Source organism: Hydra viridissima, unplaced genomic scaffold (genome assembly GCF_058129835.1).
Source record: "Hydra viridissima isolate aposymbiotic clone 2 unplaced genomic scaffold, HvirCarnegie_v1 scaffold_2, whole genome shotgun sequence".
NCBI lineage: Eukaryota > Metazoa > Cnidaria > Hydrozoa > Anthoathecata > Hydridae > Hydra > Hydra viridissima.
This window is the reverse complement of record NW_028324301.1, coordinates 15,054,865-15,076,092: the sequence shown is the minus strand read 5'-3', so window position 1 is coordinate 15,076,092 and position 21,228 is coordinate 15,054,865. Positions and strand designations below refer to the sequence as shown.

Here is a 21,228-nt window from a genome sequence, read left to right as displayed (position 1 = left end):
TATGGACAAAGGCTAGTTCGTTTGCCGAGATCTCGGCAAAAAACAGTGAGATCTCACTTGCCGGGCTAGCTCTCTTCCCACCCAACATAAGACGACTTTAAGACGCATGTAACTTATCTTTAACTCGTCTAGACGTCTACAACTGGTTAAAGACATGTTTAAGACAGCTTTTCAACACGTCATTAAGACATCTTCCAACAACCAGTTTAAGATATCCTTAAGACATCTTAACAAGACGTCTTTCAGAATAGCCAGTTTAAGACATTCGTGAGACATCTTAACAAGACGTCTGTCGGAACAACCAGTTTAAGACGTCTTTAACACATCTTAATAAGATGTCTTTCGGAATAACCAGTTTAAGACATCCGTGAGACATCTTGACAAGACGTCTATCGGAACAACAAGTTTAAGACGTCCTTAAGACATCTTAATAAAACGTCTCTCGGAATAACCAGTTTAAGACGTCTTTCGGAATAACCAGTTTAAGATGTCTTTCAGAATAATCAGTTTAAGACATCCGTGAGACATCTTAGCAAGACGTCTGTCGGAACAATAAGTTTATGACGTTCGCAAGCCTTCTTAACAAGACGTCTGTCGGAGCAACCAGTTTAAGATTTCCTTAAGACATCTTAACAAGACGTCTTTTGGAGTAAGCAGCTTAAGATGTCTTCAATCGTGGAAGTATTAGAGATGGACCTGCAACATTTTTGTTTTTTTGCAAACCATGCTAGTTGCGCATTCTTAAAAATCTATTGTTTTAAACAATAGAAAATTTTGGGCTCGCTTTTACTTATTAAAAATAACAGCAATAGAACCAAGTTTTAAGCTTAACTTTATATAGCAAGGCATTCTTAATATTTAATAACGCGGATGATGAAAAGAAATTCGAGATCATTTACTTGAATACTTTAGTACATGTATAACTTGAGAGGTAATAAATAATACGAAATATCAAGAAGTTTTGAAGCTACCTAGAGCACAATGGTTCCATGTTTAGTGAACTACTCCATCTACTATATTGCTGCAGTCTTCCGGTTTATGAATATTAATGAATTTTCTATTTGGGGTTGCTCCATTAGACACTATAGCCCTTAGTTTAAGTCCAATGGATTCTAATATTGTTATATATATATTAGGGCGTCCCAGCCGCCCCACAAAACTCAAAATTTGGTCGTGGATAGCTGTTCAAATTTTTGGTAAGGCGTTTGGGCCTAAAAACAACAGCTATTAGTTTTTTTCTGCAATCTGATCACATATGAGTTAGCACAAACGACATAAAGTTTGATACTGTGAAAAATATACATTTTTCGTAATAATATCTTATGAATGTTTATTTTATCTTTGTTTAGTATTGTTATTTAACTAACTTTGATTATTTTTCAGATTACTAATGATTAATATATAATATAAATGTATCATAATGGAAACTAGACATAATGGTTGATATATAAAAATGATATTAGGGACCACTCCTGGTATCAACGACAAGGAAATCAAGGGACATAAACTACCAACAAAGAAGCAAGTAATTCTTTGCCTGCTTGCAAACCTTAAGGGTTTTAACTTTAATGATGCATTATCTCTTACAATTGATAATGTCCTAAAGCATTATTTGAAGTCAAATATCCCTCCATTAAGTGGAAGAAACAACATTGGCAAAATAATTAAAGAAGAATATAATGAATTTATGAAGTTAATGAAATACAATGAAAATCGAAGACATTTGGATAACCCAGGAATCAAGAAATTTATGTCAACATTAGATGCTACCATGAAATTTTATAAGAAATCTGTTCTCCAAGATATGGAACTTCAAAAACGACATAAAACAACAAAGGAAAAAGAATCCGTCGATGCAGACATTACTTTCCTGCAAAGCATGATAACTGATAGGAAAGCATTTTATTCAGGAATTGACAAAGCCCATTCAAAAGTTGTTGAGAAAAGGCAGAAAAGAACCTATGATAAAGCTTTTCCCAAAAGAGACCATTCAATAATGTTCAAAGAAACTGATGAGTTTGAGTTAACCAGTAGTTCTTGTGATGAATCGGTTGGGGGGACTGCTGGACCCAGCTCGGCCTGCTCTGAAATTGAACGGCAGCACAAAAGGCAAATTAAATCTGATGAACACATATTTGTCCCACATGATATTCTCAAGAATTCAAATGTTATTGCCTGGAGTGTGAGGAATAACATTGTAAAAAAAGATTTTTTTAATTGATTAAATAGATTTGCTTTAATCTGGCTTTATTAACTGGTGGAATTTGTAAGTAGTGGCTCTTGCCACTACTTACAACTTCCACCAAATTTTTACTATCCTGAACTTCCTAGAGCAACTGAAAAGGAACAAGAAAGCTTAACAAATTGCTTCCATCAATTCCTAGCATTAAATTTCACTTGAGGGGATTATCAAGAACTTATTGAACTCAGCCTATTATTAGTTACAAAAGGATCCGAACCTCAGAAGTTTAGCATGAAGCACCCTGGAGCTTTGCACAAAGCAATATGGATGGCAAAACTTCTGTACACTGTAAAAATAGTATTATTGTCCGGAAAGATAATTGAGTAGTTTCCCAATTCAGAAGTTGCAACCAAAAATCAAATCAAGAAATAAGAACGTTTCTGTGTGTTTGCAGTAAGTGTCTACGTGCAATGGTGGATTAATTGCCCACTTGCAACTGATGCCCCAGTCAACGATTTGATTTTAGTCAAGAAACTGAAACAGTTTGCATACCATGATTCTATAATTGCTGGCAAGGGAATAAAAGCTCTTAGCAGACATAGTTGGTATATGAATGAAGAGCTTGTTCCATTGACTCTTTTCTCACAAATGGTATCTGACAAAGACAAAGAGAGTATGAGGCTCCGGCTCCTCCAATTTGAAAGTGCTGGAAGTACTACAGATCGTGTTGGAGCATCCTTCGGAGAGCCTAAATTTAAACCAATTTCAGAGGAGATTTAGTCACTGAGTGATTTGATTGGCCCTTGATCAATGAGGTTTTTCCATATTGTGAATGCTCCCTATGAGTTTTTTCAAACACCAGCCAATGAATGGACAAAACTGGACGACTTTCTTGAACTGAAGACAATTGTTCAAAGTCTTCAAGTAGTCAACGAAGCTGCTGAAAGAGGAGTAAAGCTATGATAAAGAGTAAAGCTATGATAAAGAGGAGTAAAGTCATGATTTCTTGGGTGTAACAATTGACGAAGAAAGGCTTCAAGATGTACTCCAAGTAGTGGAAAGTTCGCGAAAAAAAGACCAGATCAGCGGAAACTATCATCTTGTTCTCAAGAGAAGTCGCAGTTCCTAGCACTGGATGATGACTGATGATTAAATAGATAGGGGAAAGGTGCCTATGATGGCATAGCGCCTATGATGGCATATTTCCAAAAATATTAGTTTTGTTGCATAAGTGATAAGACCAACATGTGCATATTAGTAATTCATTACTTCTGGTAAAAATTCGTCCCTCTGTCATAAATAATGCTTTTGTAATCAACGAACATAAATTTTCGCATGTGGTGTTGTAGTTTTAATGCCCTCATATATTCAGGATTACGATTTTATTATACATCATACAGAAGTGAAATTTTCATGCATTTCATCTGCAGGCTTTGTACATTTATTAGAATACTTATTTTAATGCTATGTGTAGAATAAGGTAGACACAGCTTGTTTTAATAAATATGGTGACTCTTTCCTATGATGGCATACCGAGGAGTTGCCAAGATAGGAAAGTCTGCAAAAGGAATTGAAAAAAATGCCTGAAACAAATTTTTATGCTCATAAAAAGGTGATCAAGCTAAGAACAAAGATGAAATACAAGAGTTTCAGAAACCAACACATTTGGAAATTAAATCTCCCCCATCAGAAGCTTCCATATAGATTGGATCTTCTGTTTCAACGAAAAGATAAGATCTGTTATACAAAAGTAGTGTCCGGTGTCTTTAGCAATCCCTAAAATCGAATTTAAAAGGGCACGAAAACGTGGAAAAACTGGACCTCTGAATACCACACCGGATATCCAACATAACAAAGAAAAGGAAAAGTTTGTTAGAAAAACAAAAAGAAAGACAACTGTTGAAGAAAAATACTACAGTGAGGAGATTAAAGGAAGAAATAATAAAATGAATTTCGAATCTGATACAGCATTTTTGTATTGTTATGAACTTTATACGATGTCTTACTCTAAAGATCCATGGATTTGTTGTCAAAAACGCAGATTTTGGTGTCATTTTTTATATGTAGGCATAAATAGAAGTAGAAAAAAATTTATATGTGACTTATGCTTGTAGACCAAATATTTATTATTAACTTTGTTTTTTTGATAATTTGTGTTTCGATTAATAAAAAACAAAAACCATTCTTGTTTGTCTATTTTATTTAAAGTGTACCATCATAGGAGCAGTTAGTTGCCTATGATGGCATACTTGTATTTTTTTTTAGTGGTATAAACTTATAAAAAAGCAAAATAATAAAAATTCTGAGGTTCATTATTATTCTGCATGCTAAAGGGAGTATACCCATGTCAAAAATTATTTTTTAAGTTTTCATATAATGACTCAAAGAAACGGTGAAGTTAAGTATGCCATCATAGGCACCTTTCCCCTAAATGAGGTTTCGATTTTTATAATAAACAATGAACATTGTACATCATATTACATCATTCAATGGAAAATATTGCGTTTTTCATCCTTTAATTTGTATTTTAGTCTAAAAAGATGAAAGTTCAATAATATAACGTAATCTTCAATTTGATTGTGCTCAGTGGCGTACCTAGGGTAAATAGCGCCTGGGGCAAACACCGATCTCGCGCCCCTCTTCCCCCACATAAAGTGCTTAATTACAATTTTTTAATAAATGATAACACAAACTTTTTTTTATATAATATATTTATTTTATATGATATATTATTTCTTAATTTATTTTATATAATTCTCGCTTATTGTATCGCAACCAAGCCTCTTTTGCGCCCCTTTCAGGCTGGCGCCCATGGCACGTGCCCTACCTGCCCTACCCTAGATACGCCACTGATTGTGCTGGCTAAATTTTTTGAAAATCATAAAAACACATATATTTCCGGTGTATATATGATGAAACACAGTTGCAAAATTTTGAACAGCGACTTTGCAAAAAGTTGGGGCGGCTGGGACGCCCTAATATATATATATATATATATATATATATATATATATATATATATATATATATATATATATATATATATATATATATATATTGGCGCTATGTTACTTTTGCAACCCCTCCCCACCCACCCACCCCATTTTATTACAGATTATGAAAGATCGTCGTTTAAATATAAGAAAACGCATAAGAAACAACGCTTTTAGACCAACTTAATGTAACTTAAACTGAATCATAAAAATTTAAAGACTCATGCAAAAACGCTATTATTCGTCATTTTTTCAACTCGATGACGATTTTAAAAAAACAATTTAATTGGGCGTCCAATGCCAGAACCGAATTTGTAAAAATGTTCTAGAACCGAAATTGTGTAAAAACTGCTTAGAATCGAAAAAGATTTAACTAATTTCTAGAATCAATTTATTGAACATAGAACGAGATGATCGAATATCATTAAAAGTTTAATGAAACTAAAAAAACTTTAAAAAAAACCCAATTACTTTTCACAACCGAATAATTTAGCATCGAATTTTTTACGGTCGAACTTGTACAATCGATTTTTTTACAATCGAATTTGTAATTTTAAAACTTAATTACTTTTCACAGCCGATTAAGCATCGAGTTTTTTTACAAGCGAATTTTTTTACAACTGTAATTTTAATGCATTTGGGATGCAGTTCAAAGATGGCATAATTTTTTCAAACTGGTTTTTGTGTTAAAGGTTAAAGTGCACATGATCTTTCAAAAAAAAAGGTTTTTATTATTTTCGAAAATAATATATTTTTTGTTGTTGCAAAACTTTATGTAAACATCGTAAAATCCAACGAATGCATGTGAAAATATATCAAGCTTTGTTTAAATTTAAAATAGCAAATTGGAATACAAAAAAATTGAAGGTGACAAACGGAAAACATTTGTGTATGTTGCAGGGGACTTTGGCTACATCAAAAATAAGGAAAACAATGGTTTTGTGTATCTTAAGTGTTAGCATCGTCATCTTTGTGACGGAAGTGCAAAAATAGTTTTGTTAACTAATTTACTTGAGACAATATATGGTCACAGTTGTGGAACTAGGCCCCAAAATTTTGATTATCTTCCAGTTCTTGAGAAAATGCGAGACATGGCTTCAACTACGCAGCTACCTTTGCGTGAAATCTACAACAATGTCATCCATCCTCAAATGAACGTGTTAAGGCTGCACTTACTTTCAGAAAGTGTGAACAAGTTCTACTGAGTGCACGAAGAAGTTGCTACAACATAAACCCTAAATCTCCAAATAAGTCAGTTCTAAACATGTTGCAGCCCAATCCATTTTCTAACATCTACAAAGGCCTTGCAGAGTTTGAGGATCAACTAGCTTTGTTCTTTTGTTCTTCAACACTGCTGACATATTTTTCAGGTAAATCATTTTTAAGCTATAATTCATTTCAAAATGGGGGAACCTAACCTAAAATAATTGTTTATTAGTTTAGATTCTAGCTATTTTTAAATGTCAATAATTTCTCTTTTTCAGAAACCACTATCCTGTTTGTTGATGCTACATTTTGTGTGGTTCCTGCCATCTTTCATGTTGGTCAGCTGTTCAATATTTCACTGGAGTTAGCAACAATGATCGTGCCTGTTCTGCATGTCTTAATGACTGTGCGAAAAGAAGGTTACTACCTATGTGTTTTTAAAAAGCTTCGCGAACTTTCTCCAACTTTAGTGCCATAGACTGTGATGGCTGACTATGAAACTGCCATCAGAAACTCTGCCAAAGCTGTTTTTCCAAACATAAGAGTAACCGGTTGCAGATTTCATTATGCCCTGGCAATTCTCAAAAAGATTAAAGCCATTGGTCTGTAGGTGGAATACACAAGGAATAATGACCCATTCATCACTGTGTCACGAAATGACTTTTAATTCGAACCTCTTGTCCCGAGAAAACCCTTTGGAGGTTTGAGAATACACATGTGTAGAATAACACTAGAGTTGGTTTTGAAATCTTTCATCATCGTCTGAGAAAGAAAAATCAGTTTAAAGTTTTTAATTTTATTGCTCAGAATAAAAATTTTACAAAAAAATAATTTCTTTAAAAAAATCTTGTTCTCTATTATAACATAAATTTCTTCAACATATAATGTGTTTGCAACTCTAAACAAAGCAAAACCAAAAAAAATACATACAAACTATTCTTGAAAGACAAACAGTTTTCTACTTTCAGCTTTGAAATTCAAGCTGTGAAAAACATTAATGATTCTAGATACTTATACAAAATTATTCTACTCAATTGATTAAGAAGCAAGCCTTTATTAAACTCTTACATAGCATATGTAATTAATAACTGTAAATGTCTCTTCCACAAATAGAAATCAAAATAAATGTTTACTGTTATACTCGATCAAACAGTTTCGAAGATTCCTTGGATAATCCCGATGGATGGCTGGCCTCTTGAAACGTTGCCAATGAAGACTGAAGTTGTGGTGAAGTGACTCTGTGGCTTGCTCAGAAAAGATGCCCAGAGAGTGGTTGTGGCGATCAATAAACTGTGTCACATGGAAGAAAACAGCATGTGCTTTGGGGGTAACACTTGTGTTTGGAAGGTTTAGATAGGAAGCTTTAAACTTTTCAATAAGCTCACAGTAGTTCTGTTGGAGTGTATTCCCAAAGCAGGCATGAACAACAGCATCAAATTTTCTGAGGGTTTCAATAAATGGAAATGCCAAAAAGCAAGCATGCTTCTCTGCAAGTTGTTGAAGTGAGTCAACATTTCTCAAAAGCTTTCTACACTGATTGCCAGCAAATTGTCCTCCATGAAAAGGTTGTTGTTGAATGTTGATCATCTTTGGCCACTCATCTGCATTTTGCCAAACCTGACAGAGGTTCTTAAAGAGGTGGTTCACAACACCAATAAGAAGGTGAAGTTCCATAGGAGGAATAAAATCTAGGACAAGAGTATCATCAGAAAGTCTTATTATTGGCTGGTGAACAACATTTTGAAAGTCCCTTGCCTTTTTTGTTTGGGCACCGGCTGCTTGGAAGCCTTCAAAATGAGAACGAATGGAGCCAAATGTTCAAAGCTCACCACTGTGATGAAGATTCTTTGACTCAATGTCACACCAGGTGCAAGGGTGTGCACTAGAGTGAGATTGCAAGCCACAAATTATGTTAGCAAGCTTCATGTCGCATGACAACACAAAAGACATTCTCTCTAAACACAGTTTATCCAGGATTTGTTTGACATTGTCATAGTTTTCAGAGACATTTTCTGCAATGGCCACCAAAAGTTGACGCTTCACTCCTAAGTCTTTGAAATTTTTAAAGAGAGGTTTCTTTGATGGAGGAGAAGTATCTGGTGTTTCTAAGCTCATAATACCAAAAGAAACTTTCACGAACCCGCCTCCACCATCTATCCCCACCTTAATAAGCTGGTCTGGCTGAGGGCCTCTGACTTCAGCAACAGTGTTTCTTAATGACTCCATTTCATTGCAGTACACCAATAAATGTTTAGACTCTTGGCTAGTGCTTTTGGATGTATCAGTAATTTCTGAGGTGACAAAGAGGTCAGAAAGTTGCTTTCCAAGAGATTCAAACTTTTCTCTGAAATTTTTCTCCACAACACGCTGTGGAACTACTTTGTTTAGAGTTGAAGCAAGCATATTCATTCCTCTATTTGAAAGACCAATCTGGTTTTGAACTTGTACTAGATGTTGTGCAGTCAAGGTGGGTGTAGATGAAGGAAATAATTCTCTTTGTCGCGATGGACTTGCAAAGAATCACAGAAAGTTACCATTGTATCATTTCCGAAATTCATAGTGTATATTTTATTGCTATGCCCTTTGACAAAAGTTTTTTTTGTTTAAAAAGTACAGTTTTTACCTGGAGTTACTGGAAAGGGTCTTCCTACTCCTTGATTGAGACGGACAGTGCCATGGGGGGAAGGAACTTTGTTGGCAATTACAGAAACAGCCACTCTGCCTGCTGCTTTTTTGTCCTTTTCTGCAACTTCGAGTAAGTTCTGTCGTAACATTGCTTTAGTACAGACATGAGGGATGCCTCTTCCTATCAATGAAAAGCATGCTGAACATCTTTTCTCAACAATTGGCTGTTCTATAAGCTGACTGGCAGTGTTTGTTGATCCACTTATCTGAGGGCTTCTGAATTTTGCTTTTCCCACACTACAAATCAAGCAATCACATGCTGATTCTCTTGTTGCAGGACGGATCTTTATGTTTTGATAGTCTGGCAAGGAAGTTGGACATCTCTCCCTTCACCTTTTCTTCTGAGACTTACTCGACAGTTTTCACAAATTCCAATTGGTACTCTTTGGTCTTCAAAGTTGATTCTTTGGCCCAAAATTTCTTGACTGCGTTTAATCATAAAATCAGTCAGCTGCCTGTTAGCTTTGTTCATACAGAGAAAACAGACAGTTTTCCTGTTGTCTTCATGAGTTTTTGCTTGGTTAGGCATTTTGAAAAATGACACACACCTTGTTCTTTTAAAACGGTTTCTAAACTGTTTGCAGGTTTTTCCCGGAATTTTTTAGTTAATTATTTTTTTGCTAAAATATTTTGTATGTATTATTTGTAAAACAAATAACCAAAATAGACTGTTTTTTTGAGAAAGAAAAAAAACTCTTAGTTTATTGACCTTATTAAATAAGCATAAAATTAGACACTTTAAACTGATTTCTCTTTCTCGGACAATGATGAAAGATTTCAAAACCAACTCTAGTGTAATTCTACACATGTGTACTGTCAAACCTCCAAAGGGTTTTCTCGGGACAAGAGGTTCGAATTAATAGTCATTTCGTGACACAGTGTCATCAGAAAATGGTGTCGTAAGTTTTTTTTCATGTGCTTGCTACCACCCAATTTATTAAGACCTGAAGTTGACAAACTAAAAGCTGAAGCTAACCATCACAGTGACATTGCTGTTAAAGAAAAAATGAAAAAGTTTGTTCAGTATTACGAAAGTTAGTGGATGCTCCGAAAATCTCCTGAGATGTTTTCTGTTCATGGCCTGCGTCATCGTACTAACAACGTGTCTGAATCCTTACACTCCAAGATGAATCGTTCAATGACAGCACACCCTGGGTTTTGGCGTTTCTTGGATGCACACTCTGGGTTTTGGCGTTTCTTGGCTTCAACAAAATTTAAGTCTTTATATAATAGCATTTTAGTGTTTTGATTCAGCAGTTGAAATCCTATCCTTAAAACTATCTTTAAAATATCAATTTTAAATAGGTTGTCTATTCAATGGAAGTTGAGATGCTCCAGATCCAAAATGGTTCCCAACCTAGAAGAAATCTGTGTCAAGATTGTCAAAAGCTTGCAAGTGGTGAATGGACTGCAACCAAATTTCTTGAAGCTGCATCATTCCTCTGCAACGATATGAAATTACCTAGTGATTAGGAAGTTCAAGAATTCATTGAACAGGTTAGATAATTAATTAAAATTTTTAACAATAAACAAAAAGTATTTACTGCATTGTATTCATGTTAGGGGTTTGTTGTTGTTGTTTTTGACAGGTTAAGACCATCTACTAGTTAGACGTTTTACATTTACACTTTTTTTAGGAACAAACTGTTGATGAAGAATCTCAATCAAATGGACAAGCTGCTGTGGTGAAAAGACCAATTGAAAATGTCTGCAAAGTTTGTCTCTTCAACAATCTTCAAGTTGCTGTTTTTCCTTGCCGCCATCTCTGCCTATGCCAGCGATGTGCTGAAGCTATTCAAAGTAGTTCTATTAATCACTGTCCAGTATGCAGAGGACCAACAGCAGATTTTATAAATGTGTTTATATAATGTACTATTTAATATACTATTGCATACATTAAATTTTTTATTTATTTAACTGATTCGATTCTAGAAGATTCGGTTCTGGATGGTGGTTCTATATTATTCGACTGAAACAAGTTTTAATAACTTAATTAAAAAAATTCGATCCTAAAAAATTCGACTGTAAATGATTCTATCCTAACAAAGAAAGTTCAAATTCGATTCTAAATAGCTTCGATCAGTAAAAAATTCGATCGTCTCATTCTATTCTATTTAAATTCGGTTCTGACATTGGACACGATTTTTTTTTATGAATGTGGTTAACAATGTTTAAATGGTTTTTTGATTATTTATTTAGTAGTAATTCTGTAGTAACATAGTACTCATTTTGATTACATTTTTTATACTAAAATATTGTATCATCATCATCATCATCATCATCATCATCATCATCATCATCATCATCATCATCATCATCATCATCAGTTGCAGACCATTTTATGGAGGTTTTTTAATAACTCTATTTTTGAAAAAGGGCACACGATCTGTAAAAAGTTAAATTACAAAATATTGTGCATAAGTTATACTTCATTGTACAGCTAAGGACCTTTCCTATCCAATTTTAAAAAACTACCTTGAATATATATGGATACAAAAAGCAGTATACGTTAAAAAAAAAAAAAAAAAAAAAAGAAATTTCAATTTTAACATTTTCTAACACATTGTTTCTCTTTTGAATAAAATGGTTAATGAAGTTAAAAAGTACTTATCCTCTTAAAGTGAAATCCATCACAGCAAAATGATGATTCTTTTTTTAAAAATCTTATTAAATGGTATAGAATTGTTAAACTGCTACTAAAATTTCATCATAAATGAAATTACATTTTAACGTTTTTAAAAAATGAAATTACATTTTAACTGCTTTTGACTCTGCAATATTCTTCATAACTAATAAAACTAAAGTTGTTACCAATGAGGGATTGTTATTGTGAAAATATCTCAGTTAGCGGAATCTTTAAACTAATTTTTTTCACCTAGCTTGTATATAGCGATTGGAGGTTCCCTTGTTCTTTACGTATCACATAACTAAAACCATTGATGCTTTCGTTATAGTCGCTGGACCATTTAAGCACGTGGTAAAATTACGTGAGGTACCCAAGCCTTATCCTGATTACTATGTCAACATCCATATTGCAAGAGATATACGAGAGAGAGTCAAAAATTATATGAGATTTCGTTTATCCAATATATTTAACAACAATAAGAATAATGAAAAATGCATAACTTTTCTATATAATGTTCTTGCAAAACAACACACTTGGTCTATCGGTCAATAAGCTCGCATATTCCCGCCAAGAAGAATTTTTTTTGTTTGTCCTGTTACCATTTATCCATAGCTTTTTTCACCATTTATGTATGTATGTATTTTAAAAAAATTTTTATCCATTTTTCCTTGATAATCCCTTTTTTCTATTTGCCCAAATGAACTGATTTCCAGAAGTTGACGCAGCTCTATTTTCCTACAGCTGGTTTAAATGTCACTTTTGCTAAAAAAAAAAAAAAAACTTCCAACATTAAAAAGTATAATGAATTTGACACTTGATAAGATGCTCATTAGAGTCCACATAAAATTAACCACAAGAAATTGTTCTGGCATGGAATCCATAATTCCTTAAATGTCTAAATTTCAATATTTTTCCTAGCTTCTTTAATTGCTGTAAATAAATCACTTTGTTTCTTGGTTTTCTACCGACCAACTGACAGTCCAAACTCCCATAATTGAACTTAGGTGATTTAAGACTTTCTTATAGATATTCTACATCATTTTTTTCTGAGTCAAAAACTCCTAGATTAATTTTACTTTATGTTTAACATCGTTGTCATGCTGGAAAATCAACGATGCTACTAAGATGACTCGAAGTAGCTTTATTAAATGTACAGCAAAATGCTTTTACGTCTAAGTACTTAAGCTGATCCATAAAACCTTCGTTTAGATAGTACATTTGATAAGAATGTACTATACTATCGAAGGTACCTTCGATGAGAATCGGACCTATAGTCTTTACTTAAACATCCTCAAACTTTTCCGTTTCCTCTGCCATGATTCATACTTTGGTTTCTTTGGATCAAATCTTTGGTTTGGGGAACGACAGACATGTTAATCAGAAAAGATTTCAACAAAAACTTCCTTGAGGTAAGTGCTTGCTATCATAAAAGAACCATCATTCTAAATTTATGAACGTCTCAACAGCAACAGCCAATTAATGATAGCGTATACATCACCATAAGTAATCTTAACTTAGACTTAATCTCTTATCTTTTAATATATAGCTTGTAAAATGAAAATAAAGACACCTATTCAAATCGAGATATATTAAATCATCAACGTAAATTAAAAACAAGTCAAAATCTAAGAAATATTTAAATAATAGATAATCGGTATTGTTCTTTGATCACTATTGGATCACAAACTTTATTTTGTCCGACTAAAATATCATGAACTTCGATTCATCGCTCCAGAGGACTTCCATGTTTGAGGTAGGATTTTATAGTTTCTACTGCTTTTTTTATCTACTAACAGCCTAGATGTGATTCGTTCATTCTGTCTATTATGGAAGGGGCGCTAATGAATTTAAAATGGGGGCCAAATGGGTGGGTAATCCCAATTAGATATAACTTGATCAGCCCAAAAAAGTTAGCTGAAAAAACTAGTCAGTCCAAAAAAGTAAGTATTCTTTTTTAACAAATAATACTTTTGCCCGTCAGTCAAAAAATAAACAGAGCCAAAATTTATTTTGGAGAGTCCAAAAGGAATTTTACATAGAAATCTTGTTAGCTTTTCAAGTTCTCTTGGTAGACGGTTTTGGCGTCTACCAAGAGAACTTGAAAAGCTAACAAGATTTCTATGTAAAAAACAAGTCCTGAAACTTTCAAAGCTAGAAATACTTAGCATTCAGACTGAACGTGAAGAAATGCATAAATGGAAAGCAAAAGTAGCATGAAATCACATTAATAGTACTTTTCACAGCAAAAAACTTTGCATTATCAAAACTTGTTTTATTTCAAAAGATCTTAAAGCAGTTTTCCAGGTATTTATTATATTTTGATAAGTATTTATTGTATTTTAATAGGTATTTATTATATTTTGATAGGTATTTATTATATTTTGATAGGTATTTATTATATTTTGACAGGTATTTGTTATATTTTGATAGGAGTTGGTTTAGAAATAACTCCTAAATTTCATGTTCAAATGTTTATAAAAAATATGACGGACATTAATATTTATAAATTTAGCTGAAACTTCTTTATTTCAGTTATTCATTAATAAATGATATTAGTTTTAAAATACTTCTTTGTGTTTATAATAATTGTTTGTGTTTTTTGTGGAAAAGAAACTTTTAGTTGACTTATTATGATCTTATTTTAAAACTTTAAGAACTAATCTTACAATTTCTGTTTTGGAGACAGATGTTTATCTTAAACTCAGTTTGCAACTGGCTCCTCATAAACAGAATTTTAGATTATTTAATCTTTAGAATTATTTCTGATCGTCAAAGATAAATTATAAATATTTTGACAAAAGCACTGTTGTTTTCTTCGATGATTGGTTGTTGTAATGTTTTCTTCGGTGATTGGTTGTTGTAATGTTTTCTTCGGTGATTGGTTGTTGTAATGTAATCTTTCATGAATTTACTCTTTCCATTTAACAACACTCTTCTTTGAAAACTTTCGAAATCAAACAGCGCTGAAATCAATAGCTTCAAAAAAATTACCTGGGGTGTATCTTAGCCTAAAGAGTTGTTTCTGTGAAGAAGACCGGACAAAGTTTGCATATTGGTTCGATTTGATGGGATGTTTTTCGTAAACTGGTCGAAAAACGAATACGAATAATATGCTTACTTCGTAAATATATTTATGTTTTATGAAAAAGTACGAAAAAATCTGGTAGACAAAAAATTCTTTATTATTGTTTTGAAAATAAATATCTTTTTGAATTATAAACGACTGTTGTATAATAAATGGTTTCATAGTTTTAGTTCGTAGCTGTATCAATTATTAATTGCTGCTGTTCAACTTCTATATTTGTTTCTTCAAATAATTAACGCATCTGTATAATTAACGCAATATGAACACAATTGAATAATTAACACAATGAGCAGCTGCATTATTTGGATTTTGGATTTCATGCCAGAACTTTTTTTTTTAACAAACTTCGCGAATAAAGTCGATTAGTTTGAGTCGGATTTTCATCAGTTTGCGTCAACTTTCATTTTTTTTTTTATTATTATTTCAGATAGAGTATTTTATGATATTTTTATGCCGTTTTCTTTGATTTCACACCACAAAAAAATTCAACTCAAGTTTAAATATAATCGCTCATTCGCTACTTAAAACCGACTTGCTTTAAGTTACAGAATTGCTGAAAGGAATTTTATTCATTAAACATAAAGCATTACTTTAAAGCATCGATTTATTTTTGTTTTTAAATAATAAACAGGTTTCCTGTATCTCTTTCGTTGTAACATGAGTTGTTATTCTTGAAAAATATTTGAGTAAAATTTTTGAGAAAATTATTTCTTTTACTGGAGTTATGTCGCTCTCTAATCGCAAAAAAAAAAAAAAAAAAAAAAAAAATTTTAGAAATGGTGAAAAAAAGTCGAAATTAAATTTTGTTTCGACATTTTTATAATAGACTTAATGTCTTTAAAACAAGATTTTTCTTAAAAGTTTAAAAAATAGTAATGCAGAATTATATTTCTGATAAAAATGTTTAGGATTGACTATTTTTCTCTCAAACAACCATTTTTATATTTTTTAAGAAAAACGTTTTTAAAGAAAAAAAACAAAAACGAAAGCTATTCAAACTTGTTGATTAAAAAAGTTAACAAAGCTGGGAGTATCTTTAAAAATTCATTTTAATTTCACAACTTGGGAAACCAAGTCAAACTGGTAAAATTCTTAATTTTGAATTTTTCGTTTTTCGACTCATACAAAGTCTTCAATTATTTCGATGTATTTAATATATGGATTAAGGACGTAAACTAAACATTCAAAAAATGTTCGAGGAATATGCTTTTATAGACGTAATATATCTTCTGCTTGTTTACCACTTTAATGAGTTAATAAGAAATCTACTAAACGAGACCAATCCGATTGCAAGTCTGCAATGATAACTATTTATGTTGTTATTGAAAATTGTGAAGATTGATAACAAAATTATCTTTTAATCATCAAATATAGCTATATAACTAAAACAAAAGCTTAATGCATTAACTCTCATGATATTCGAACGCAGGCTGGTATATTAACTAGCATGATATACTACTAACTCACAAGATCACGTGGTCACCAGTTGCAATTACTTTTTTAAAAATATATTTCAATTAATTTAGTATTAATTGAATTATATTATTAAACGTATGCATGCATGCATGCATGCATGTATGTATGTATGTATGCATGTATGTATGTATGTATGTATGTATGTATGTATGTATGTATGTATGTATGTATGTATGTATGTATGTATGTATGTATGTATGTATGTATGTATGTATGTATGTATGTATGTATGTATGTATGTATGTATGTATGTATGTATGTATGTATGTATGTATGTATGTATGTATGTATGTATGTATGTATGTATGTATGTATGTATGTATGTATGTATGTATGTATGTACATTTTTTAAGTACAAAAACATTTACTTGCTTCATTTCTTTAAACATTAGGCACTTCTAAGCTTTTTGTTTGGTGGGTGTGAAAATAGGTATGTATTTGTTTAGTGCATGTGAAAATAGGTACATTTTTGGGTACGTATGGTAAGTAAGTGAAACCTATTTAACAAAAAGTTAAATAGACTTCACTTACTTACCTTACTAACCCAAAAAATGAGTGCATTAAAACTGCAGCAAATATATATCCTAGTAGGACTTGTTTCTATAGAGACCACTCCTAATTGGAATCTATTATTAAAATCTCTTTAAAAATCTGTTGATATGCTTTAAGCTGCTTTATCATCTTAAAGAGTTTTTATATAAAAATAGAGTTATTTTAAACGTTAAAAATTTTCTTTGATAACAGGCTGTTCCTGTTTTAATAATAAACAGCATGTCTGTTCCTGCGATGCTACAGAAACGATTTGATTTGAATACAAATTCTTTCTCTCTCGTATGATTTTCATAATCAACTTTTTAATCTTAAAAGTAATTTTCAACAGTCAATCAGCAGAGTCGTTTTTTTTTTGGATCCGATTTGCTACGTCATATTGTTGAAGAAGGTATTATAAATTGGTATCTGTAGTATATATTATTAGTAGTAGTTTATAGAAAAATCTTTTTTTTAAAAAAACAAAACAAAACAAAAACAAACACCGTAGTGTAACCTTAAAAAGTCCTAAATGAAAGTCCTAATGTGACAAACGATAAATTTTGTATATTATAAAATAATTATTTGGGGAAATTAGTTTTGTTGTTCTAACTAGATATCTAGTTAGATAAAATAACAAAATTCTTTTTCCTAAATATTTATTATAAAAAGTTTTACAAATCTGTTTAACAAAAGATATCTTTTGTTAAAATGAGAGAGTTATTTTGAGCGACAATTCGATCTACTTTTATTTTTTTATTTGTTCCATTTCACTGAGTTTTCAAATTTCCTCGCTAGTTTTTAATTAATCGGCCGTCATACCGGCCGACCTACCGACCCACATTACAAAACACTTATTGCTAATACTATCTTTATCGTTTGTAATTTTTGATGATCATCAACAAATTTAACCCAAAAAAATGTATTTGAAAACATATTTAAAATATTACCTTTTCTCAATCTAGGATTAGTATAATTTAAACTGGGTTTAATGAGATTAACTAGATTAGAAATACTAAATTTATAATGAGAATGTATAAGCGGATTGAAATTACTTTTACTTAAGAATTAAGCTTAAAATATTCAGTTGTTTTATATGCAAAAGTTGCTTTTATGCAAAAAAAATTTGGTTGTGTCAATAATACTCTTCTCTCTGATAAACTACATAATCATTACATAGCATGCAAACTTTTCTTTGTTTGGGTTGAATAAACTATACACACAGACATACACAGACACACACAGACACGTACAGACACACACAAGTTTTTACAAATACAGCGTATTAACATTTTATGTAAATGCGTTTAAATTTAAACATTCGCATTTGAATATACAATACTCAAAAACACGCACAGATGGGGTATATATATTTTTAGCCTTGTCACTCAGACATCAGACATCGCAAAGCTCTCGATTTTAAGCAAACCACCCAACAGCTGAGGTGTTTTCAATTTGTTTTTTACAACGCGTTTTGTGCTTAAATATTATCAATAACACACTGGTAGTTCTAATAAAAACTGTTATTTTTTAAATGCAAACCCCATTTTTTTCAGTTGGGTTAAAATATGTATAATATCGTTATAGTCTTTTTAATTTTGTTTCCTTACTCTTTTCTATTTTATTTGTTCAATATCCGGTGTTTGGTAAAGACGAAGCTATTTTTTCAACTCTATGGTGTTTTTAAAACACTTAAGCTTTGGGTGTTACAGAGTGTTTTGCGTGACTGCCCTATAAATATGACAATAAATGTAGAAATTGTACAAATGTGACAATAAATGTAGAAATTGTACAAAGTCACTTTAGTAACTGCTACCCCTATCTATTTTTTGTTTTAGCGTGCTTAGACTAACGTTTTCATATCTTTAGGTGACAGACCAAAATAAATATTTGATGTATCTTATTTGAAGTTTGATGTAGCATATTACTCAGTCTGCATGTATTGACCATCAGAAACAAAGTATTTTTATCTATAAGATTTACAAAAAAAATATGAAAAAGCACTTGTTTATATTACGCTTTTGGAAAAAACAAACATTTCCCAATAACTGCCTTTATGTTTGAAAAATAATCTTTTTATCTATAATTTTCAGTATATCGATTTCATAAAACGAGTCTGACTCGATACAAACGAATCTATCGTTTAACAATAATGAAACTATTGTTGTTGCAAAATGTATTTTTTAACAACTTTTGACCAGTTTGTAAATAAAATGTTAAATCGCGAAGCTGGGGAATTTTCCAACGTGATGTTGGCGTGATAGAATTGCTTTCTCGCGCGATAGCATTGTTCTTTTAGTCTAACTAACCAATATTATTGACCCCGGATATTGCAAAAGCAGAATTCAAAATCTTTAGAGATTGTTCATCCAACACTCAGTTTTAAAAAAATCATCAAACCAAATAGGGCACAGTTAATGAGTCGGCCATTTTCTTTTTTTTTTTTTTTTTGATTTTAAGTTTAAATATTTAAGAAAATAAACTTCGATATAAGAATTACTTTGCTTTCGTTTTTTTTTTCTTTTAGAAAAGAAACTCCACGAAATGGAAAATTCTTCTTTAGATGAAAACCAGGTAAGCTAACTATTTCGTTTTAAAGAACAACACAAAGCTGTTTTAAAAAACTCTTTGTTCGTTTTATAAGAAAAAGACGCTTCACAACAGCTAAGAAAACCTTTTTAGTAAAAAATAAGGTCGTAGTATGTATTAGTAAAGGCTTTAAATCGCCAAAGAAATAACGCATACGAGTTGCATTTATACGCTTACGTGCTATCGGTATTAAAGATTTATTCGAAAGCTCTATTTACCTGAAACAAACAAGAAGCGGGGTCAAATAACATCTGAAAAGAACAGCTACTGGTATTCTTTCATTTAATAAACTTTTCAGTGCATATAAAACTTCTGGCCTTGTTTTTAAGGGCTGTTGTGCGCTGGAAAAATTTAAAGTAAGCAGTATGGTTGAAGAAGCTCACCGTCCAAGTTATAGCGGGATTAAAACCAAAAGAAAATCGGTGTACGAACAACAATCGCATCAAACATATACAAATAATCGTCAGGTTGCTTCAAAGCTAAACCGTCGAGCGGCTTCTTTATCCGAAATAAAACTTGATGTTTCGGATCCAGGAAGGTTACGGAAGAGATCTTCAATATATTATCCCGTAACTAAGGAAGACTCTATTGAAGAGACAGAGATTGATTATAGGGAGCGTTTTCGTATAACTCTTCAAGAAATCTACGCAGAGCAAGATAAAGAAAAAGACTTAGTGAAACGTTGTAGACAACAGAAGACGCAGTTAAAGTTGAGAGAAAATCAACAAAATACATTTTTTTCCTTTTTCAAATATATGGCAAACGAACACGAAAGTCTTTTGCAGATCATTATCCTTTCGCCGCTCATAGTGACGTCACTTTATATTATTTTTGTGGAGAAAGGTTCTCTTATCAAATAAATTAAAAATATATATGAAAATTAAATTGTAATTCATAATAATGAGTTTATTTATAGACCTTAGCTAAACGCCCTATAAATACAAAATTCAAAATGGTCATAAATTATTTTTATTTCTAAACTGAGAGTGATTTTTAAGTTACTTTACAAACCGAGGCTATTATACTTTTAATGGAATCAAAAAAATACACTTGTCGCATTCTCTGTCATTTAACCGGCACAGTCGTGTAATAGTTCGTTTTTTCGACGAGAATCTGCAAATAATTTTTAAAACTTACGTTATTAAATTACATAAAGCAAATTTAACTTTTGAGCCAATGAAAAGCGCAAATATTTAAACAAGAAACCGTTGTAACACTTACTTTCGCTATCACAGGTGTTTTACAACTAACTTCCTGAAACATTTCTGATTCCATTTCAACTGAATTCTAAAAAATAAATTTTTGCGAGAATAAGAACGATTACGTCATTTGTGTTTTAAACATGTGAAACAAATGACTTATTAAAACTAAATGTTCTTGTTTACGAATAGTTATAAACGCTGCCTACTTTCAGGCAGCGCAAATTCCGTGATATGTTAAAAAAAATAACACAAAAATTTTCCTCTGAGAAGGGAGGAGAATTCCTATTTTGGAAAAACTTTCATCTTTTCAGCTCCTCTATATAAAAATCAAAAATAAGAAAACTTCAGTTTATATAAAACATTTCATAAAAAAACTGGTGAAAAAAAAGATGATTTTTCTTCTAATTTTTCTCCGTAGTAGTTAAACCATCTTTGTTTCTTCCGTTTTTAATGCTCCATTAGAAGTTCAACATACCTTAACTATTAACAATACAGTAGATTCCTTCTGTTCAACTCTTTGAATGAGATTGTATTGTATGAGAAAAGAAACATCCCAATCGTCAAAAAATTGCTTTTGGTTTGCAGCAACTAGTGCTCTAATGATAAAATTTTTATTTTTTACATTTTTAATTGAACGAAAAACTTTTTTCATCCAG

The 21,228-nt window shown here is 31.7% G+C and overlaps 3 protein-coding genes and 2 pseudogenes across 11 annotated transcripts in view; 3 read left to right on the top strand and 2 right to left on the bottom strand.

Annotated features, from left to right (window-relative positions):
• The first annotated feature begins 5,737 nt into the window (after window positions 1-5,737).
• LOC149892173 (uncharacterized) lies at window positions 5,738-7,048 on the top strand (annotated as a pseudogene). Its single transcript, XR_016449680.1, has 3 exons — window positions 5,738-5,899; window positions 6,017-6,545; window positions 6,660-7,048. The product of XR_016449680.1 is annotated as an uncharacterized LOC149892173 (transcript).
• Window positions 7,049-8,054: 1,006 nt separating this feature from the next.
• On the bottom strand, window positions 8,055-8,919 carry LOC149892172 (uncharacterized). Its single transcript, XM_090079734.1, has one exon. It carries the CDS (start codon window positions 8,788-8,790, stop codon window positions 8,200-8,202), a length of 591 nt encoding a protein of 196 aa, XP_089935860.1. The 5' UTR covers window positions 8,791-8,919; the 3' UTR covers window positions 8,055-8,199.
• A 1,338-nt stretch (window positions 8,920-10,257) lies between these two features.
• Window positions 10,258-10,967, top strand: LOC149892171 (uncharacterized; annotated as a pseudogene). Its single transcript, XR_016450090.1, has 2 exons — window positions 10,258-10,563; window positions 10,704-10,967. The product of XR_016450090.1 is annotated as an uncharacterized LOC149892171 (transcript).
• Window positions 10,968-16,646: 5,679 nt separating this feature from the next.
• On the top strand, window positions 16,647-20,250 carry LOC145180213 (uncharacterized). Of its 2 annotated transcripts, none has more exons than XM_090078392.1 (3): window positions 16,647-16,683; window positions 19,309-19,355; window positions 19,700-20,250. In XM_090078392.1, the coding sequence occupies exons 2-3, from the start codon at window positions 19,326-19,328 to the stop codon at window positions 20,228-20,230; spliced, it is 561 nt and encodes a 186-aa protein (XP_089934518.1). In that variant the 5' UTR covers window positions 16,647-16,683; window positions 19,309-19,325; the 3' UTR covers window positions 20,231-20,250. The 2 variants fall into 2 exon arrangements, with proteins under 2 accessions (XP_089934518.1, XP_089934517.1); XM_090078391.1 differs by lacking the exon at window positions 16,647-16,683 and adding an exon at window positions 17,058-17,193.
• The window catches only part of LOC145191965 (intermembrane lipid transfer protein VPS13C-like), a 44,780-nt gene continuing 43,796 nt past the window's right edge, over window positions 20,245-21,228 (bottom strand). For all 6 annotated transcript variants that reach the window (XM_090078384.1, XM_090078385.1, XM_090078386.1 and 3 more), the window contains 3 exons: window positions 21,048-21,168; window positions 20,592-20,657; window positions 20,245-20,483 (listed from right to left, as the gene is read on the bottom strand). In XM_090078384.1, the coding sequence (XP_089934510.1) occupies window positions 20,436-20,483; window positions 20,592-20,657; window positions 21,048-21,168 (235 nt within the window). In that variant the 3' untranslated portion in view covers window positions 20,245-20,435. The remainder of the gene's footprint in view (window positions 20,484-20,591; window positions 20,658-21,047; window positions 21,169-21,228) is intronic.